At 42.5% G+C, this 20,516-nt stretch overlaps 1 protein-coding gene across 3 annotated transcripts in view; it reads left to right on the forward strand.

Moving 5' to 3' along the window:
* Positions 1–20,249, forward strand: part of grm1a (glutamate receptor, metabotropic 1a) — a 57,496-nt gene extending 37,247 nt beyond the window's left edge. The window contains exons 4-11 of one of the 3 annotated variants that reach the window (XM_024400319.2): positions 628–863; positions 1,136–1,144; positions 1,449–1,460; positions 7,296–7,542; positions 10,062–10,230; positions 10,985–11,111; positions 15,436–16,366; positions 17,741–17,934. In XM_024400319.2, the coding sequence (XP_024256087.1) occupies positions 628–863; positions 1,136–1,144; positions 1,449–1,460; positions 7,296–7,542; positions 10,062–10,230; positions 10,985–11,111; positions 15,436–16,366; positions 17,741–17,849 (1,840 nt within the window). In that variant the 3' untranslated portion in view covers positions 17,850–17,934. Of the gene's footprint in view, positions 1–627; positions 864–1,135; positions 1,145–1,448; positions 1,461–7,295; positions 7,543–10,061; positions 10,231–10,984; positions 11,112–15,435; positions 16,367–17,705 lie in introns of all 3 variants that reach the window. The other 2 variants (XM_024400317.2, XM_024400318.2) reach the window with 2 other exon arrangements.
* The last annotated feature ends 267 nt before the right edge of the window (positions 20,250–20,516 follow it).

Genomic DNA, 20,516 nt, shown 5'->3' on the forward strand with positions numbered 1-20,516 from the left:
AGACTTAAAGGCCACTGCCTATTACCTTGAAGAACAAAGGAGCAGACCTTTGCAGTGGGATTTGATTGTTGGGAAGGATATGACATAGGGCCACAATGGAAATAAGTCATATACGTGTTTGTGTTTACCATAGACGTTCTTAATAAAGTGCATAATTTTGTATGTGTACCTTGTTTTAAATGATCCAATAAACTAAACAAAAAAAAAGAACTATGTTCTGCTACTCTTTTGTCCACTCCTCTCTTCGTGTGGCCTGGTCTGAAAGAACGCTGTCAAAGAGGGTAACAAGACAGTGAGACTATTCTAACTGGCTGACATCCTTGTTGGTTGGATACAGGTTACCTCCCATCTTCCAATAGTTCTATCAGATCAGTGTGCAGATAGAATGCACTAACACTATTGCCACGGCTAGCAGAACGCCCAAGTGTCACTGGATGAATGTCTGAACTCCTGCTCATGAGTTAATGGGGAAATGTAACACAGACAAATATTTAGTCAATCTTTTTTTTTTCCATTTGTAATGAACATTTTTTTCTTCAGAATGAACTTGCTCTTGTTTTGATCAACCTCCCAATACAAATACAGTTCATTATCTGTGTGCTCAGTATTTTCTCTCTCTCTCTCTAGTGATGGATGGGCAGATCGAGATGAGGTGGTGGAGGGGTACGAACAGGAAGCAGAAGGTGGGATAACCATGAAGCTGCAGTCAGAGGAAGTAAAGTCATTTGATGACTACTTCCTGAAGCTGCGTTTGGACACCAACACACGGAACCCGTGGTTCCCAGAGTTCTGGCAGTACCGCTTCCAGTGCCGGCTGGCCGGACATCAACAGGAGATTAAGAAATACAAGAAAGTCTGCTCCGGTGAGACTGACTAATAAACTACACTAGGCTACCCAGAGCCATGAGGACTGAGCAGGGGTTAGGTTGGGAATCAACAAAAGCAATGGGAAGAAAAAATATATACCATCATCAGATAAAGATCATACAGTATTTTCTATTGTAATAATACATGATAAGATAGGCTGAGGACAAATGAATAATGTTAATGTTTTGAACATAGGCTAGCAATTGTATGATAATGTATTGTCTCCCTTTTTTCCTTTCCAAATACTCTCTCTGCTTACGAACAAAAGGTGATCTAGGTAAATTGAGTTGCTGCCCCGTCAATGATTAGCATAGTGATTTACATTTAACACCTGAAATGATGCTTGATAGGCATGCGTTCAAACATTTTGTAAGAAAAAACTATTTTAAGTACTGATGTTATTGTGAGTGTATTCACCTCAACATGAAGGTATTACACGTGTACTACTGTGTAATACCTCATTATCTTAAGACTTGAGTAAACCAAAATAGCTTGATTCAAGCATTCAAAACATGACAAAATTGCAGAGCAGTGTAATGTAGCTATAATTTATGTTTTTATGTTATTTTCTCTTCTTAAAGATCTCCAAGGTGGTAAGTGTATATTTCGAGATTAAAGAGATGCTGACTTTACCTGCACCTGCACTGTACTGTATAAGCACTTCACTTTGGCAAGACTTGTAGAGTTTGACTGGTGCTAGCTCTGAGGATTATGTTGGCATGTTGTACTACCACTAGACCAGTGAAATAAATAGAATGATCCAAATTGGCTGCTGTGCTCAGAGAAAGCCTGGGGTAGGGTCAAATCAGTCAAACTCTAATGCATAAACTCTTGGGTTGTTTAAAAAAAAAAGTACTGCAATGTGAAGAGAGAACAAGGAAGAATGAGTCACTGAAACACCCTGTTCAGTAGAACACCACTGTATGAGAGAGATGTGTTCTATATACAGTGCCATGCAAAAGTATTCATCCCACTTGGCGTTTTTCCTATTTTGTTCCATTACAACCTGTATTTTACATTGATTTTTATTTGGATTTCATGTAATGGACAAACACACAATAGTCCAAATTGATGAAGTGAAAGGAGAAAAATAACTTGTTTCAAAAAATTCAAAAAAATAAAAAACATAGAAGTGGTGCGTATTCACCCCCTTTGCTATGAAGCCTCTAAATAACATCTGGTGAAACAAATTACCTTCAGAAGTCACATAATTAGTTAAAGAAAGTCCACCTGTGTGCAATCTAAGTGTCACATGAACTGTCACATGATCTCAGTATATACAGTGCCTTGCGAAAGTATTCGGCCCCCTTGAACTTTGCGACCTTTTGCCACATTTCAGGCTTCAAACATAAAGATATAAAACTGTATTTTTTTGTGAAGAATCAACAACAAGTGGGACACAATCATGAAGTGGAACGACATTTATTGGATAATTCAAACTTTTTTAACAAATCAAAAACTGAAAAATTGGGCGTGCAAAATTATTCAGCCCCTTTACTTTCAGTGCAGCAAACTCTCTACAGAAGTTCAGTGAGGATCTCTGAATGATCCAATGTTGACCTAAATAACTAATGATGTTAAATACAATCCACCTGTGTGTAATCAAGTCTCCGTATAAATGCACCTGCACTGTGATAGACTCAGAGGTCCGTTAAAAGCGCAGAGAGCATCATGAAGAACAAGGAACACACCAGGCAGGTCCGAGATACTGTTGTGAAGAAGTTTAAAGCCGGATTTGGATACAAAAAGATTTCCCAAGCTTTAAACATCCCAAGGAGCACTGTGCAAGCGATAATATTGAAATGGAAGGCGTATCAGACCACTGCAAATCTACCAAGACCTGGCCGTCCCTCTAAACTTTCAGCTCATACAAGGAGAAGACTGATCAGAGATGCAGCCAAGAGGCCCATGATCACTCTGGATGAACTGCAGAGATCTATAGCTGAGGTGGGAGACTCTGTCCATAGGACAACAATCAGTCGTATATTGCACAAATCTGGCCTTTATGGAAGAGTGGCAAGAAGAAAGCCATTTCTTAAAGATATCCATAAAAAGTGTTGTTTAAAGTTTGCCACAAGCCACCTGGGAGACACACCAAACATGTGGAAGAAGGTGCTCTGGTCAGATGAAACCAAAATTGAACTTTTTGGCAACAATGCCAAACTTTATGTTTGGCGTAAAAGCAACACAGCTCATCACCCTGAACACACCATACCCACTGTCAAACATGGTGGTGGCAGCATCATGGTTTGGGCCTGCTTTTCTTCAGCAGGGACAGGCAGGGACAGGGAAGATGGTTAAAATTGATGGGAAGATGGATGGAGCCAAATACAGGACCATTCTGGAAGAAAACCTGATGGAGTCTGCAAAAGACCTGAGACTGGGACGGAGATTTGTCTTCCAACAAGACAATGATCCAAAACATAAAGCAAAATCTACAATGGAATGGTTCAAAAATAAACATATCCAGGTGTTAGAATGGCCAAGTCAAAGTCCAGACCTGAATCCAATCGAGAATCTGTGGAAAGAACTGAAAACTGCTGTTCACAAATGCTCTCCATCCAACCTCACTGAGCTCGAGCTGTTTTGCAAGGAGGAATGGGAAAAAATTTCAGTCTCTCGATTGCAAGGAGGAATGGGAAAAAATTTCAGTCTCTCGATGTGCAAAACTGATAGAGACATACCCCAAACCATATTTAGCGACTTACAGCTGTAATCGCAGCAAAAGGTGGCGCTACAAAGTATTAACTTAAGGGGGCTGAATAATTTTGCACGCCCAATTCTTCCGTTTTTGATTTGTTAAAAAAGTTTGAAATATCCAATAAATGTCGTTCCACTTCATGATTGTGTCCCACTTGTTGTTGATTCTTCACAAAAAAAATACAGTTTTATATCTTTATGTTTGAAGCCTGAAATGTGGCAAAAGGTTGCAAAGTTCAAGGGGGCCGAATACTTTCGCAAGGCACTGTATAAACCTGTCCTGAAAGGCCCCAGAGTCTGCAACACCCCTAAGCAAGGGGCACCACCAAGCAAGCGGCACCATGAAGACCAAGAAGCTCTCCAAACAGGTCAGGGGCAAAGTTGTGGAGAAGTACAGATCAGGGTTGGGTTCTAAAAAAGTATCAGAAACTTTGAACATCCCACGGAGCGCCATTATATCCCTTATTAAAAAATGGAAAGAATATGGCACCATAAAAAACCTGCCAAGATGGGGCCGCCCACCAAAACTCACGGACCAGGCAAGGAGGGCATTAATCAGAGAGGCAACAAAGAGACCAAAGATAACCCTGAAGGAGCTGCAAAGCTCCACAGCGGAGATTGGAGTATCTGTCCATAGGACCACTTTAAGCCGTACACTCCACAGAGCTGGGCTTTAGGGAAGAGTGTCCAAAAAAAGCCATTTCTTAAATAAATAAATAAGCAAACACATTTGGTGTTTGCCAAAAGGCATATGGGAGACTCCCCAAACATATGGAAGAAGGTACTCTGGTCAGATGAGACAAAAAAATAGTTTTTTGGCCATCAAGGAAAACCTTATGTCTGGCGCAAACCCAACACCTCTCATCACCCCGAGAACACTATCGTGACGTTGTATTAGTTAATGTGACGACTGTTGTTTATCGAATGATTAAAGTTTCTAATTGTGTGATTAACTGAATCAAGCAATTATTAACTCATTAACCTGGGGCACCATGGGAAAACTAGTTTCTATTGAGTTTCTATTTCTCAAATTAACTCAAAGAATATCGATTTTACAACAGCCGCTAATTAACCAGTTGCCTCTACCAATCTCGTTCTGAACGTCGTATAGCCCCTGAATCTGCACGGACCCGGTTCTCACCAATGAATTCGTACCACACCAATCTTAGTTGAATATTTATTTACTAAATAGCTAAAATGATGATTAAAGATACACATAGACAAAACACATTATAGGCTATTGATCAGAACTTAGTATAACGGGCCAACACACTATGGCGCGTGTTACCCAAAATGGGGATTTCAAAGAGAGAGAGGAAAAAGAAAGTACACGAGAGAAATATACATTTGGGTGAATTTGTCAGCTATGCTATTCTAATCCTAGCCTTGCCCCAAACTGCCGCTCTTATGGGTCAGAATATAATGATGTAATTACGTGGGGATGATCTCCGAGAATTCTCTGCGTAGGCCTTTAGCTGTTCGATGACGCACTACTCCGGCGCACCTTTCTGAGAGTCCTCCCGATGTCAGTGTCCTTTTTGGCTTAGGAGTCTGTTCCCTCACCCTTTGCTCTAGAAGGGGTCTTCTGAGGACAGACAGCTCTGTAGCTCAGAGCTCACAGCATAGGAATGAAACCCTTTAGATACCACGATTCTATGGGAGATGGAGGCTAGGTGGTTCGACTTGAATTCACATGCTTAGACATAGCTACTCATCCGTAGCTTGGGTAGAAAAGGATTACTTTGTCCTCAAATTTGCGTTGCGTTCTGGGTTCGTTGACTTTTTAGACCTTGCTGCAGCTGGGGTCACGTAGTCCTGTTGTAAATTCTATACTTTCAGGTTTTATACTCTTGGGTCAGAAGTGGGCATAATCGCCTTTAGGGCAATTCTCTGGGCGTACCAAGTTAATGAGGCAAGGTCTAGATTTTATTCGAATCCAATTCATACAACTAACTTAACATTTCATCTTCCCCAAACATTCTCTTTGATTTGGATATTTTCCATACAACGTACAATGTATAAAAATCAAACATATACTAGGAAAACTCTTCACATTACAATGTTTTCGTAATACCGTCATCTATTAACCTTTAATAACAAAACCAAAATTACATACATTTTCATATTCCATCTATCGTCATGACCACCATTGTGGCTGATGGAAACCATTGTTCCAAAGTCCCTATATTTCATGTTTAATGTTCTGAGGCTGGTTCTCCATAGTAACAGGACAAAGGAATTTGTCTGTGGCCTGAGATTTACTAGGTGCGTGAGGGGTCATAACCCCCCCCATCTTCAGACCTCTAGATCTCTCCTCCTCTGTTAGGGTTGAGAGATAATCTGTAGGGTTGTGGTCTCCTGTAACCTGACCTGGTCAGGACAGTCATGACAACACCATCCCCACAGTGAAGCATGGTGGTGGCAGCATGGGGATGTTTTTCATCAGCAGGGACTGGGAAACTGGTCAGAATTGAAGGAATAATGGATTGCACTAAATACAGGGAAATTCTTGAGGGAAACCTGTTTCAGTCTTCTAGAGATTTGACACTGGAACAGAGGTTCACCTTCCAGAAGGACAATGACCCTAAGCATACTGCTAAAGCAACACTCGAGTGGTTAAAGGGGAAACATTTATAATGTCTTGGAATGGCCTAGTCAAAGCCCAGACCTCAATCCAATTGAGAATCTGTTGTATGACTTAAAGGTTGCTGTACACCAGCAGAACCAAGCGAACTTGAAGGAGCTGGAGCAGTTTTGCCTTGAAGAATGGGCTAGATGTGCCAAGTTTATAGAGACATAACCCAAGAGATTTGCAGCTGTAATTTGCAACTGCAAAAGGTGGCTCTACAAAGTTTTGCCTTTGGGGGGGTGAATAGTTATGCATGCTCAAGTTCTGTTTTTTGTCTTATTTCTTGTTTGTTTCACCCCAAAAAATATTTTGCATCATCAAAGTGGTAGGCATGTTGTCTAAATCAAATCATACAAACCCCCCAAAAGTCCATTTTAATTTCATGTTGTAATGCAACAAAATAGGAAAAATGCCAAGGGGGGTGAATGCTTTCGCAAACCACTGTAGATTATCCCCTCTGCTGACTATCTGCATGATCACCACAGACAAAAGACGGCCTTTTTCTGAATGTATTGAGAAACAATGGGAAAAGAAGGAGAGAAAATGTATGAGATTTAAGCCGTTATAAGAAGAAAACAAATATGGAGTGGCACCTCAGGTACGGTATGATAGAAGGGGGAATGAATATCTCTTTTTTTAAATGTCCCTATTAGTGCTATGGTTGCCTTATTCCCAGTGCTTGACAATGCTTTCAGCCGGCTAACCAAAAATGCTTGTTACACAATATGGTGTCCACAGACTTTACTGTTGCTTCCTCAAGATTCCTCCATCTTCTGTATCCTTTTGGGGAAAAATTAATAAGCTTCTGGACACCTTATTGTGATCTACTGTATAGTGTGTGCCAGTTATTTTGTGCTGCAAAAGAGAGATGTATTTTTAATCAAATTATAGTTCCAAACTTAGTTGTTTATCGGTTGAGTGAGAAGGAAGTTGTACAATTCTCTTGCCGTACAATATTATGTGTGCCTACATTTACACATTGATATGGCACTGTAAGTCCAGCACAAACAAACAAAATGGCCACAGTCCTTAGAAAAACATCATCAACCAATTCCAAACCACCATTTTGACATTCTGGTAATTTCCCACTAATCCCCAGGCAATGAGAGTCTTCATGAGAACTACGTCCAGGACAGTAAGATGGGCTTCGTCATCAATGCTATCTATGCCATGGCCCACGGCCTCCATGACATGCACAGTGAGCTGTGCCCTGGCCAGCCAGGCCTGTGTGAGGCCATGGACCCCATTGACGGCAGCAAGCTGCTGGAGTACCTGCTCAAGACCACCTTCAGAGGGGTGTCAGGGGAGGATGTGTACTTCGACGAGAACGGGGACACTCCTGGCAGGTGAGGAGCGAGATGGGGAGGGGAGGGGGAGGGGGCAGAATGTTGAGATGGAGAATTGTTGGTGAGCAGATTTTGTGTAATAAAAACCATGAGCTGGCACACACCCAGAGAAAATTATTTAGTGAAGAGGTGCTGACTAACGGAGAATAAACTGGAAGTTATAAAAACAAATGTTTTTTTTTACCCAAAAATTACTGGGAGGTTATACAGTGGCTTACGAAAGTATTTACCCCCCTTGGCATTTTTCCTATTTTGTTGCCTTAGAACCTGGAATTAAAATAGATTTTTGGGTGGTTTGTATTATTTAATGCAAAATATTTTTTATTGTGACACAAACAAGAAATAAGACAAAATAACTGAAAACTTGAGTGTGCATCACTATTCATCCCCCCAAAGTCAATACTTTGTAGAGCCACCTTTTGCAGCAATTACAGCTGCAAGTCTCTTGGTATGTCTCTATAAGCTTGGTACATCTAGCCACTGAGATTTTTGCCCATTCTTCAAGGCAAAACTGCTCCAGCTCCTTCCTTTTGTGTGGGTTTCGCTGGTGTATAGCAATCTTTAAGTCATACCACAGATTCTCAATTGGATTGAGGTCTGGGCTTTGACTAGACAATTCCAAGACATTAAAATGTTTTCCCTTAAACCACTCAAGTGTTGCTTTAGCAGTATGCTTAGGGTCATTGTCCTGCTGGAAGGTGAACCTCCATCCCAGTCTCAAATCTCTGGAAGACTGAAACAAGTTTCCCTCAAGAATTTCCCTGTATTTAGTGCCATCCATTATTCCTTCAATTCTGACCAGGTTTCCAGTCCCTGCCGATGAAAACTTCCCCACAGCATGATGCTGCCACCACCAAGTTTTGGCTTAGGCTTGATGGCCTAAAAACAACATTTTAGTGTCATCTGACCAGAGTACCTCTTCCCCATGTTTGGGAGAGTCTCCCACATGCCTTTTGGCGAACACCAAACATGTTTACTTATTTTTTTCTTTAGGAAATTGATTTTTTCTGGTCACTCTTCCGTAAAGCCCAGCTCTGTGGAGTGTGTGGCTTAAAGTGGTCCTCTGGACAGATACTCCAATCTCTGCTGTGGAGCTTTGCAGGGTTATCTTTGGTCTCTTTGTTGCCTCTCTGGTTAATGCTCTCCTTGCCTGGTCCATGAGTTCTGGTGGGCAGCCCTCTCTTGGCAGGTTTGTTGTGGTGCCAAATTCTTTCAATTTTTTAAAATAATGAATTTAATGGTGCTCTATGGGATGTTGAAAGTGTCTGTTATTTTTTTATAACCCAACCCTGATCTGTACTTCTCCACAACTTTGTCCCTGACCTGTTTGGAGAGCTCCTTGGTCTTCATGGTGCCGCTTGCTTGGTGTAGTCACTTGCTTGGTGGTGCCCCTTGCTTAGTGGTGTTGCAGACTTTTGGGGCCTTTCAGAAAAGGTGTATATGATTATGTGACAGATCATGTGACACTTAGAATGCACACTGGTTGACTTTATTTAACTAATTATGTGACTACTGAAGGTAATTGGTTGCACCATATCTTATTTAGAGGCTTCATTGCAAAGGGGGTGAATACATATTTACTCACCACTTTTCCATTTTTTTATCGAACTTTTTTAAGTAATTCTTTTCAATTCACTTCACCAATTTGGAGTATTTTGTGTACGTCCATTACATGAAATTCCAATAAAAATACATTTAAATTACAGGTTGTAATGCAACAAAATAGGAAAAACGCCAAGTGGGATGAATACTTTCACAAGGCACTGTAGATATGAAGTGTGCGACTCTGTTTTTATAGAGCAGATTTTGTGTGAAATGACTATGAACACACATGCATGGGCATACATACACATACTGTACATGGACACACACAAACACACACACACACACATACACATACACAGAGCATGTGGAATCATAATCATAATGGGCTGCGACTGGAACAGATTAAATGCATCCGTGTGCTGCAGCAGTCATTTCTACTTACGGCGTGTGCAGTCAGTCCTCTCAGTGTCACAAATCAAATCTATCCCTGACAGACAGGTGAAAAATAGCCCCAGTCACCTGTTATTCAGCCAGAGGTCACGGCTAGTACTCAGACATGCTACCACAATCACAATAGATCTAGATTCTGTGCCCTGGTAAGTGTCTTTACATGAAAAACATCTAACTATATTGAATGTAAGATGTTAAAGTAATTTTGGATAAAGGGGTCTGCTCTAAGCAAGGGACTTGTTATCATTAAGATAACTGCTTCTTATTTACTTTTTCTTTCTCCCTTTATCTCCATTTCTTGACCTTGCTCTGTTTTTCTCTCGCTCTCCCATAATCTCTCTCTGTGCCTCTCCCCCTCTTTCACCCCCTCCACCCATCTCCCACCTATCTCCTCTCCCCCTTTTACCCCCTCCATCCATCTCCCACCTATCTCCTCTCCCCCTTTTTTACCCCCTCCATTCATCTCCCACCTGTCTCTTTAACTGTCTCGCACCACTTCACCCTATCTCCTCTCCCCCTCTCAGGTATGACATCATGAACCTGCAGAGTGTTGGTGATGCTAGCTATGACTACCAGCAGGTGGGCTCGTGGCACGAGGGCATCCTGAACATCGATGACTGGAAGCTGTGGATGAACAACAGCGACATGGTCCGTTCCGTCTGCAGTGAGCCCTGCTCCAGGGGACAGATCAAGGTACAGACACAACTGGGCCAAACCAGTCTAAACCAGGCTGGACCAGGCTGGATTAGGAAAGGTCCTGAACCAGTCCATCAGGAATTCCCAGGACCCAGTTTCATTGAGAACTGCTCTGTCTGTGTTTCCGCTCTGATGCTTTTGTTTAATTTGAACTAAGTTATCTCTGTAAATTGATCCCTAGTCCAGGAATGTATGTGCAGATTTCATCCCTGGTTGAAAAGGGTTGATTTTCATTGTGTTTTAACATAATGTTGTGGAGCCTTCAGTATCTTGAAGAAACACCTTGAGTCTCTCCAACCAGGGCCAGTATTATTCAGCCTGGCCAATATCCCCCATAGGGTGCATATAGACTCTCCTGTCTGCTTTAGCGGGGCCGTCTAACACTTTGTTTAATGCCCTGTGCTGTGCATCACCCTGTTTTGCATATCACAACGCTGAGAACATCCACTTTAGGGACAGGATAATGTAAATGCAACGGAGCTTGTCTTTTGGAATATCATTTGTGCGCGACTAAGGGAAAACTTTTACACCATAGGTTCTTATAATATGCACCAGAATTGACTAATATGTTTTAGCGAAGGGTGGAGCGAAGGGCCTAAAAATGCCCCATCAAAGCCATATTATATGCTAATTAACCATCTTTATATCTGATTGGGGTTGGTACTGTGTGGGTGTGGGGTTGTGGTTTGTTATTGTTTTGACTGTAAAGCTTGTGACTTCTGGTGTTGACCCCTGACCTCTGTGTGATCAGGTGATCAGGAAGGGTGAGGTGAGCTGCTGCTGGATCTGCACCACCTGTAAGGACAATGAGATCCTCCGGGATGAGTTCACCTGTCAGGCCTGTGACCTGGGCTGGTGGCCCGATGATGATTTGGAAGGTAACTTACTAACAGGATACGATCTATCTATGTGCCATGATGACTGACTACTGCCTCTACCTGGCTGTAGTTCCCCCAGCTCGTACTCCCTCTAATCCTACCATCTCTAACCTGCATGTCTGCCCCCCTGCCCTCATCTCCTCCAACACCCACCTCACTAGTCTCCCAATCCACCATCACACACTGACAGTTTTCGCCCAAGTTTTTTTGTAAACTCAGTCCCCAACACTCTGCAACCTGCTCCCTGCTTTGTTCTCCCTGTGAAGCGACTGCAAATATCTGTCTATTCTTCCCCATTCCTTGCTAATGTTCTGATTTCTATGGCCCTTTATTCCACCAAAAGACATGACTCTCTGCGCCATATACTATGTTATTCCTCTATATTAATTTAGGAGCGGCCTAAATCGTTACCGCCACTCCAAAAAGTATAATACATTTAAAGGGATAGTGCCAGATTTGAGAAATTAAGCCCTTTTTCTACTTAGCCAGAGTCAAATGAACTCATGGATGCAGTTTGAATTAAGTTTCTAACTAGTATTAGCACAATGACTGAAAGTCTATGGGACAGCTAGCATGGTACCATAAACTTCCAGGCATTGTGCTAATGCTAGTTTGCAATGGCTCACAAAACTACCTTCAACTTCATTCAAACTGTTTATTTGACTCTGGGTAAGTAGAAAAAAAGGCTTGATTGCCAAAATCTCACCCTAACCCAGTGACATTTCAACATATATTTGTAGCAAAACAGAGTGAGCAGTGGTGCAAATGATAGCAACAAGCACACAACCAACACTCCCTACAATGCAGTTCAGTTATATTTCAGATGGTGTCAACATAACATTTTCATGCATTTGAGAATAATTTTCTTTTTAAAAGTCACTAGAACTGACCTTCTTACTGTTGTTCTATAAAAAAAAATCCCCCTCCCCACTGCTACCTTTGCCACCTCTGCTGAAAAAAATCCTAGAGAAAACACTGACTCTGCCTTCCCCAACTCTCCTTTCATCTCACTTCCCGCTCTCTCATCTGCTTTCAGTCTCTCTGTCTTACCTTCCCCCTCTCGGGTGCCTCCCCTTCTCTTCTCATCTCTCTCTCTCTCTCTCGCTCCACTGTCATCCTGTTTTCTCATTGTTGCCATGACCAAGGTTCCCTCAATTTTTGGGGGGCACTGAGCAAATTGTAGGTCTTGTGAGCAGAAACTTTGAATGTTGTGAGAGATTTGTGCAACTTCCCACGTGCGTTTATAGTGAACACTGAGGCTGTACCCTTACAGTTTTAGACAGTAGCCAATAGGCTACATAATGTAGGCCTACCAACAGAACCAATGGAGCAAATCCCATAACATGCACATGGAAATAACTTTTGATGTATATGATAAAGGCTACAGTAGCCTATACGTGTTGTTCAAGAAACCACTTTACAAAATGAAATTAATTATTATTACCCCCTCTGCCTATTGGCTTATTTGCATAATCAAGCCTTTCTCAAAATACAACACTGCCCATTTAATTAAAACAAGCTTTTCAAAGACCGCTTGAAATGGAGCCTACACGTTTTGTGCTCTTGTTGGAAGCAGTAACTCCACATTGCTGACCTATACTGATCTATAATTAGACTAATAACTCGCTAACTAGCAAATAATATCAACAAACATAAACATGCTCCGATCTGATCTGAAAAGCGCATTCACTCTCGGGTGATTGAAAGACCGCTCATGGGCTACCCCAGCCAATAGAATTCTAATCTGTTTCGCTGTGGCTCTGCCTTCAACACAATCACAGAGTCAATCTTGCAAAGTTAGATTTTCTTTGGTTTGATGCAATGAAAAGGGGCTGGTATAATGTTGATTCGATAACTGAAAAAAACGTTGATCCATATAGTGCAAACTAATGGGGCGAACTCAGTGGATTTCAGTCTCTTGCCTCTCTGCGCAGTATAGAGGACAGCGATTCGAGCAGAGTGGAGCTCTCCTTCCTTCTTCCTGTCAGGTGAAAAATCACATTAGCTCATTGAGACCCCGTTGATAGATTTCCAACAGTTTGTTGTCAGTGATTCAATTCCACTCTTTCCTATGATTCCCTATGCATGTCTGGGAATATCAATACCGCTGTCATTCCAGGTTACTGGGGAAAACAGTTTTACACCAGTGTTCAGAGAAGGGAAGGTGTTGTGCACTTGAGGAGCGAGAAGAGAGTGAGTCTATTCAAAATATTCACAAAAAACGTAAGTTTAATTGAAGTAAAATTATTTATTTATTTTTAAGTGAAAATAAATAAATAAATATTTATCTCCGAAACATATGTGCCACATTTATTGGCACCCCTAGAAATTCTTATGAGTAAAATCTAGTTTAAGTATATTGCCATTCATATTTTATGTTTTCAAGTTCACCTGAGTGATTAGGAACACTTAAGTGGTGAGCCATGACTTCCTGTTTCACTTGGGTATAAATATGAGGTGACACACAGGCCAAGTTCCCATAGTCATCCATCACTATGGGAAAGACCCGAGAATACAGTAGTGATGTGAGGCAAAAGGTTATTGAGCTGCACAAATCAGGAAATGGCTATAAGAAAATAGCTCAATGGTTGAAAATGCCCATTTCCATTATTAGGGCAATAATTAAGAAGTTTAAAGCAACTGAAGAGGTTAACAATCTACCTGGAAGAGGACGTGTGTCTATATTGACCCCACGCACAGTAAGGAGGATGGTTTGAGTGGCCAAAAAATCTAAAAGGATCACAGCTGGAGAATTGCAGACGTTAGTTGGGTCTTGGGGTCGGAAAGTCTACAAAACTACAATCAGACACCACCTACATAACCACACGTTGTTTGGGAGGGTTGCCATAAAAAAAAACTGTTGCTGTCATCAAACAATGAACTCAAGTGCCTACAGTTTGCCGAATGTTACTGGAACTTTCAATGGGACTGAATTCTATGGTCAGGTGAGACCAAAATAGAGCTTTTTGGAAACAAACACCAGAGGTAGGTTTGGCGTAGGCAGAAAGATAGTCATGCAGAAAAGTACCTCATCCCCACTGTGAAGTCTGGTGGTGGATCTTTGATGTTGTGGGGCTGTTTTTCTTCCAAAGGCCCTGGGCAACTTGTTAGGATACATGGTATCATGGACTCCATCAAGTACCAGCAGATATTAAATCAAAACCTGACTGCCTAGGAAGCTTAAACTGGGCTGTGGTTGGATCTTCCAGCAGCACAATGATCCAAAGCACACCTCAAAATCAACACAAAAATGGTTCCCTGATCACAGAATCAAGGTTTTGCCATGGCCATCCCAGTCCCCTGGCCTAAACCCCATAGAAAACCTGTGGGGTGAGCTGAAGAGGAGAGTCCACAAGCGTGGACCTGGGAATCTGAAGGATCTGGAGAGATTCTGTATGGAGGAATGGTCTCAGATCCCTTGCCATGTGTTCTCCAACCTCATTACGCATTATAGGAGAAGACTCAGAGCTGTTATCTTGGCCAAGGGAAGTTGCACAAAGTATTGAGTGAAGGGGTGCCAATAATTGCGGCACACATATAGTTGATAAAAATATTTATTTTATAATAAGAATGTATTTTTTCTTTAAATTATTTTACTTCAAGTAAAGGTTCAATTTTTGTGAATATTTTGTTTGAAAGACCAAGAGGATGAGCAATAAAGATTTTTTTCACAGCCTGTTTTGCTCATATTTACCAAGGGTGCCAGTATTAGTGGAGGGCACTGTATATCCAGATGAGATTTTGCATTAAGTTAGCTAACTAGTAAATCTATACATGTGATTTGGTTTATGAGGGCTAAATGATGCTGGTTGTGATGGCATAGACGTAGGCAGGCATTGCCTGTGGTGGCGCTGACAGTAATGCTATTAGCTAAGAGCGCTGTGTAATTCAGGGGTTTTAAGATGAGTCTGGGGATGTCACTTTTCTCTCATTAAGCCCTTGCGAGTCTAAGTGTGTGTCGGATGACAAATCACCACCAATGCGACATGATGGACAGCCACACACACACATAGACACAGACACACACAGAGACACTTTACACTGCAGCATAAGCATGCTGACAGATTTGGAGCATGTGTATGTGTGTGTTCCTGAGTAATTTTAGGCCATCTTTGAAGGGCTATGATCTTCCCTATGTACCTCTTGACTTCCCACATTTCTAAATCTGTTCACTAGTCCTCTGCCTTCATCTACTCTCCCTCTCTTCAGTACACCCATGTTCCCCTCTTCTCCATTTATAGTCCTTCCTACCTTTCCACAATTGACATGCTTCAATGATTATATAGGCAACAATAGCATCTCTCCTTTCCTCTGTCCTCTGCAGGTTGTGTGCCCCTGCCGCTGAAGTACCTGGACTGGTCAGATGTGGAGTCCATCGTGGCGGTGTGTTTGTCCTGCGTGGGCATCCTGGTCACCCTCTGGGTAACCTTAATCTTCATGTTGTACCGCGACACGCCCGTGGTCAAGTCATCCAGCCGTGAGCTGTGTTACATCATCCTGGTGGGCGTCTTACTGGGATACATCTGCCCCTTCACCTTGATCGCCCATCCCACTGTGACATCCTGCTACCTGCAGCGCCTCCTAGTGGGCCTCTCGGCTGCCATGTGCTACTCCGCTCTGGTCACCAAAACCAACCGCATCGCGCGCATCCTGGCCGGCAGCAAGAAGAAGATTTGCACCAAGAAGCCCCGCTTCATGTCGGCCTGGGCCCAAGTAGTCATCTCCTTCTTCCTCATCAGCCTGCAGCTCATCTTGGAGATAACCCTGATCATCCTGGAGCCGCCCATGCCCATCAAGTACTACCCCAGCATCCGCGAGGTCTACCTCATCTGCAACACCAGCACGGTGGGAATGGTGGCGCCGCTGGGTTACAACGGCCTGCTCATCATGAGCTGCACCTACTACGCCTTCAAGACGCGCAACGTCCCGGCCAACTTCAACGAGGCCAAGTACATCGCCTTCACCATGTACACCACCTGTATCATCTGGTTGGCCTTTGTGCCCATCTACTTCGGCTCCAACTACAAGATCATCACCACGTCCTTCTCCGTGAGCCTGAGCGTCACCGTGGCGCTGGGGTGCATGTTCTCGCCCAAGATGTACATCATCATCGCCAAGCCGGAGAGGAACGTGAGGAGTGCCTTCACCACGTCCGATGTAGTCAGGATGCATGTGGGAGACGGCAAGGCTGCTCAGCAGAGCAAGAGCATTCTCAACATGTTCCGTAGGAAGAAGAACGAAAACGGAAGCACCAAGTGAGTAACCTTCAGTGATGTTCAGAACTCAGTGTCTAGAGATGAGGGCATATAGAAGGATAGAATAGGGCCTGCACACTCGTTTGGATCCAAAAGTAGTCTTGTGACTACAATAAACGTATGTTTCAGAGAATTAGAGTTTGTATGCCCTATTCTGTCATTCTACTGTTTTTTTTCTGTCCAAATATGATGAATTATGAGTTGTGCTTGACTACACACTTCCTTGGTAGATAAACCAATCAAAAACAAAATATGATAGATAATCAGATTCACAGATTTAATCCTGAGATAGTACATATTGATTTACCTCAGAACTCGTCATATCTTCAAAGCTAGTCAGATTGCAAGATTAGCACAGAATAATGGGAGGCTATATTTCATGTATGATGGTTAAAGTGTAGATTTAAACAGGATTCCTAATAGGTGTTCCACAGCAAAAAACACTGACAGTGTCTAAAGTAAGGATTGAGATGGGGGATGAGAGAATGTTGTCTTTGAGTGTTGTCTCTCACCCTTGCTCCAATATGTCCCACTTAACCTCTTCCAATAGACAGAGGTTGACTGACAGGCTCATGTTTAGACACGGGCTTGGCAAACTCCTGTCCTTGAGGTCTGCAGTGTCTTTGGAAAATAATGTCTCAGTAGTTAGTAGGAGGAGGGTCGACTAATCTTTCTTCATAGCTCCAGACTGGTTGGCGATTACAAGGTATGCATGACTGCCAGTAGACACTGCAGCCTTCAAGGGAAGAAGATGTGCACACCCCTGGTTTAGGTGATTTAGGTTTATCCTGAATTGTCCTCACATTTATCCCAGTTCGAAGCATGAAACCCTCTTTGTCTCCCTCACTAATCACATAAGAGAGACAAACCTAACCTGTCCTGTTATGCACAGCGCTAAAGCCTTGTGTTATTTCCTTGTGTCAGACAGTGCAGGCACCAGAAACATTTTACAAGTGCATGTTGCCCATCTCAGCTTGATAAACACTTACTTTAGATAAACAGGTCTACATTTGGTGGATGGCTCAAAGTACTTTGAATTAAGCCATCTATGGTTCATAATGCTGTTCAAACAGCACATTATGAAATTATGAATCACAAAGTATTTAGTTACTGTAAATTCCAAGATTAGTCAATGCAATCCCACTTGGAGCTCAGACATGAACCACATCACTGCTGCCTGTTAATAATGTTGTTAAAATGTCTTGAGCGTATTTTAACATGCGTAGAGAAATGTTGAAATGCGGCTGTTCTGTCCTATTGTGCTCTGTGTTGTTGTTGTTGACTAACCCTTCCCCCGGGTTGTCTCTGTTAGTAACGGCAGTCTTTATCTCGTTCATAGTTCTAATGGCAAGTCTGTGTCATGGTCTGAACCAGGTGCAAGACACCCTCAGAGGGGGGGGAATGTGTGGCACAGACTGTCTGTGCATGTGAGGAAACAGGAAGCCGGCTCGAATCAGACGGCGGTCATCAGGCCCCTAACTAATGCCCCCGTCGACCCCCACAGCTGTGACCCACACCACCAACAACACAGCCCTGGCACAGACCCCCACCTCCCCCACCCCGGCACCACGGCTCTGTACAACCTGGCGGAGGAGGAGGACGAGGAAGCACGCCCTCTTTGGATTGCCCCCCACTCCCACTCTGGAACACTCCACGGGAAGGATTCGGAGGAGCCACCCTCTTATTCCCACTTAACCACCAAGCCCTTGCAGGGGGTGATGGTGGACACGCACAGCTCCAATATCCCTGGATTTAACGACACAATGGGTGCCTCCGGCACCCAGGCCAGCTCCACCAACCAACCCCTAGGCGTCACCTTCTCTCAGCTTTCCTGCCCCCTGCAAGGTGGGGCTTCTTTTGGAGGGGAAGACCTCATCTCACCCCTGGAGGGGGCTGAGGGTGAGGCACTGGACCTCCTACACAGCTACACAGAGGAGGATGAGGAGGAGGAGGGAGAAGAGGAGCTGGCTCAGAGTAAGCTGACCCTGGAGGACTCCTTGGCTCTGTCTCCCCCATCCCCCTTTCGGGACTCAGTGCATTCTGCCGGGTCGGTTCCCGGCTCCCCCATCTCTGAGTCGGCCCTCTGCAGCCCCCCGAGCTCTGCCTACTCCTCCATCATCCTCCAGGACTTCAGACGGAGCTCCTCCACGCTGTGAGAGCCACCAGGCACTGGCACACACGCACACACACAAACACACCATGTTACTAAGATGTAACATCAACGATTTGATCATTGATTTGCTTATTTATTTATACATTGCTCCATTTGCTCTGTCATTTGCTTCTTGGATTATATTACAAGACATTTTATGTCATGGGGAGTTGAAGTGAGAGAAAATGAAAATAAATGGAATAGTCCAGTAGCAATCATGTTTCTCAAGGGCTGTGAGTCCCCACCAACCTTTCTGCAAACTTTGAGACTGGGATCAGTGCCAAAACTACCCGGCTCTTGTGCCAAATGGATTAAGCAAACCTGGCAATCACAATGAAGGCTTTAGCTATATGATTTTGTTTTGCTATTGTTGTGCATTTAAATAGCCTATGAGACAAATGGAGGGAATGCTGTGTATAAGGTGCTTGGATCTTATCCTATGATTTCGGTGAGATACAGGGACCAAGCTCCCACAATGCACTTCCTGTTTGGTCCAACACTGTGCCTGTGCAGTTGAGCTCATATTATTATGTGTAGCAGACACAGCTGGATCAAAAGACTCTCTTTGCCTTTTTTCATAAAGACTTAGTCCTCAATAAGAAGTACTCTTCTCAGCTTACCAGTACTTTTACTACTAACCTCATTGCAGTTCAAACAGTTACTCTCTGATAAGAAACAAACTCTGTCTATGAACCGCAGGGTAGGCTACAGTATAGTATATAACCAGTATTATGTGTCTCAGACAATGCATACAGGGCCCCAAGGTACTGTAACATAATATGATGGAGATTGAAGATTGGGTATTTGCGCTGTATGCAATACTTTGCAACATGGTTTTTATTGTGCCAATCAAATGAGTTTTCCAGTTCTCTGCATTCATGTTTACTGATAAGGCATCTTCAGGAGATTCTGAGATTGTGTACAGTATTTTACATTACGAGTGGGGCTTGATTGTAGGCGACTGTGATGTGATGACATTATACGTTTGAACACATTCTATGAAATCCTGAGACATGTTTGGTTCACACAGGATGCTATGAAGATCAGATTCTGTTTTCCATACTGTGTGTGTGATGCTATTTTTTAAAAACGTTTTCTGAGGTCGCCGTGTCATTGTAATGGAAATATACTTGTGTATGTTTTCAAAGTTTGTAATATTGTTAAGCCATCTCCCATTTTTTTCCACAAGGATGGTATGTTTGTAATATCAGTAAATGTTTATATATTTAGAATGTGAAACTATTTATACGTTTTAAAACTCGTCTTACAGATGCTTGTGGAAGAGCTGTGTTGGCATTGATTTAGGGCAACTTTTCAAGTCAGCCGTATCCTCTTGAAAATATTCAGTTGTAAAGCATACCAATGGATAGTTGCTTCTTGTGGTAAGATTATATGCGCTTCAATCTAGTTTAAATTTTGTATTATAAAATTGCAGTTGCATTTGGTTTACTTGATCATACGCTTCTTAGTACTTTATAAGAATGCAACTCCAAAGTATAAAAACACATATACAGTATGTATAGTTCTATAGTATTGTAATTGTTATTACAAAATGTTCTATTTAGTCCATTAGTGTAAGTTGTTTGAAGATTTTAACATTTCTTAAATGTAAAGTAACAGAAGGATCACGTTTTACAAGGTCACAGCTAGAATGAGATAGGCCTACATGTTTTTGGCAAGGTGAAAAAATGCTGTAAAATAAAAACCTTTTATAGTAAGATGACTAATTGATTGAATGATTTCATAATGCTTTAATTCATAGGGGTTAAGGGGTACATTGAATTGACAACCCTGCTCAATTTTGGAATTAATTTGGTAAAAATAGGCCCTACAATTTGTTTTAAAGTTTGGATTGCTTATCAAATGTGCATTATTAGCACATTTGTTGTGTAGCCGTCATACACACAAAGCACCCATGGTTACCATGTAAACGCAGGAGGAGGCAAAACGTTTTAATAAACCAAATTTAAAAACTTGGACACTAGACATTTCCGGGTC

The sequence above is a fragment of the Oncorhynchus tshawytscha genome, linkage group LG05 (assembly GCF_018296145.1).
Source record: "Oncorhynchus tshawytscha isolate Ot180627B linkage group LG05, Otsh_v2.0, whole genome shotgun sequence".
NCBI classification, from domain to species: Eukaryota; Metazoa; Chordata; class Actinopteri; order Salmoniformes; family Salmonidae; genus Oncorhynchus; species Oncorhynchus tshawytscha.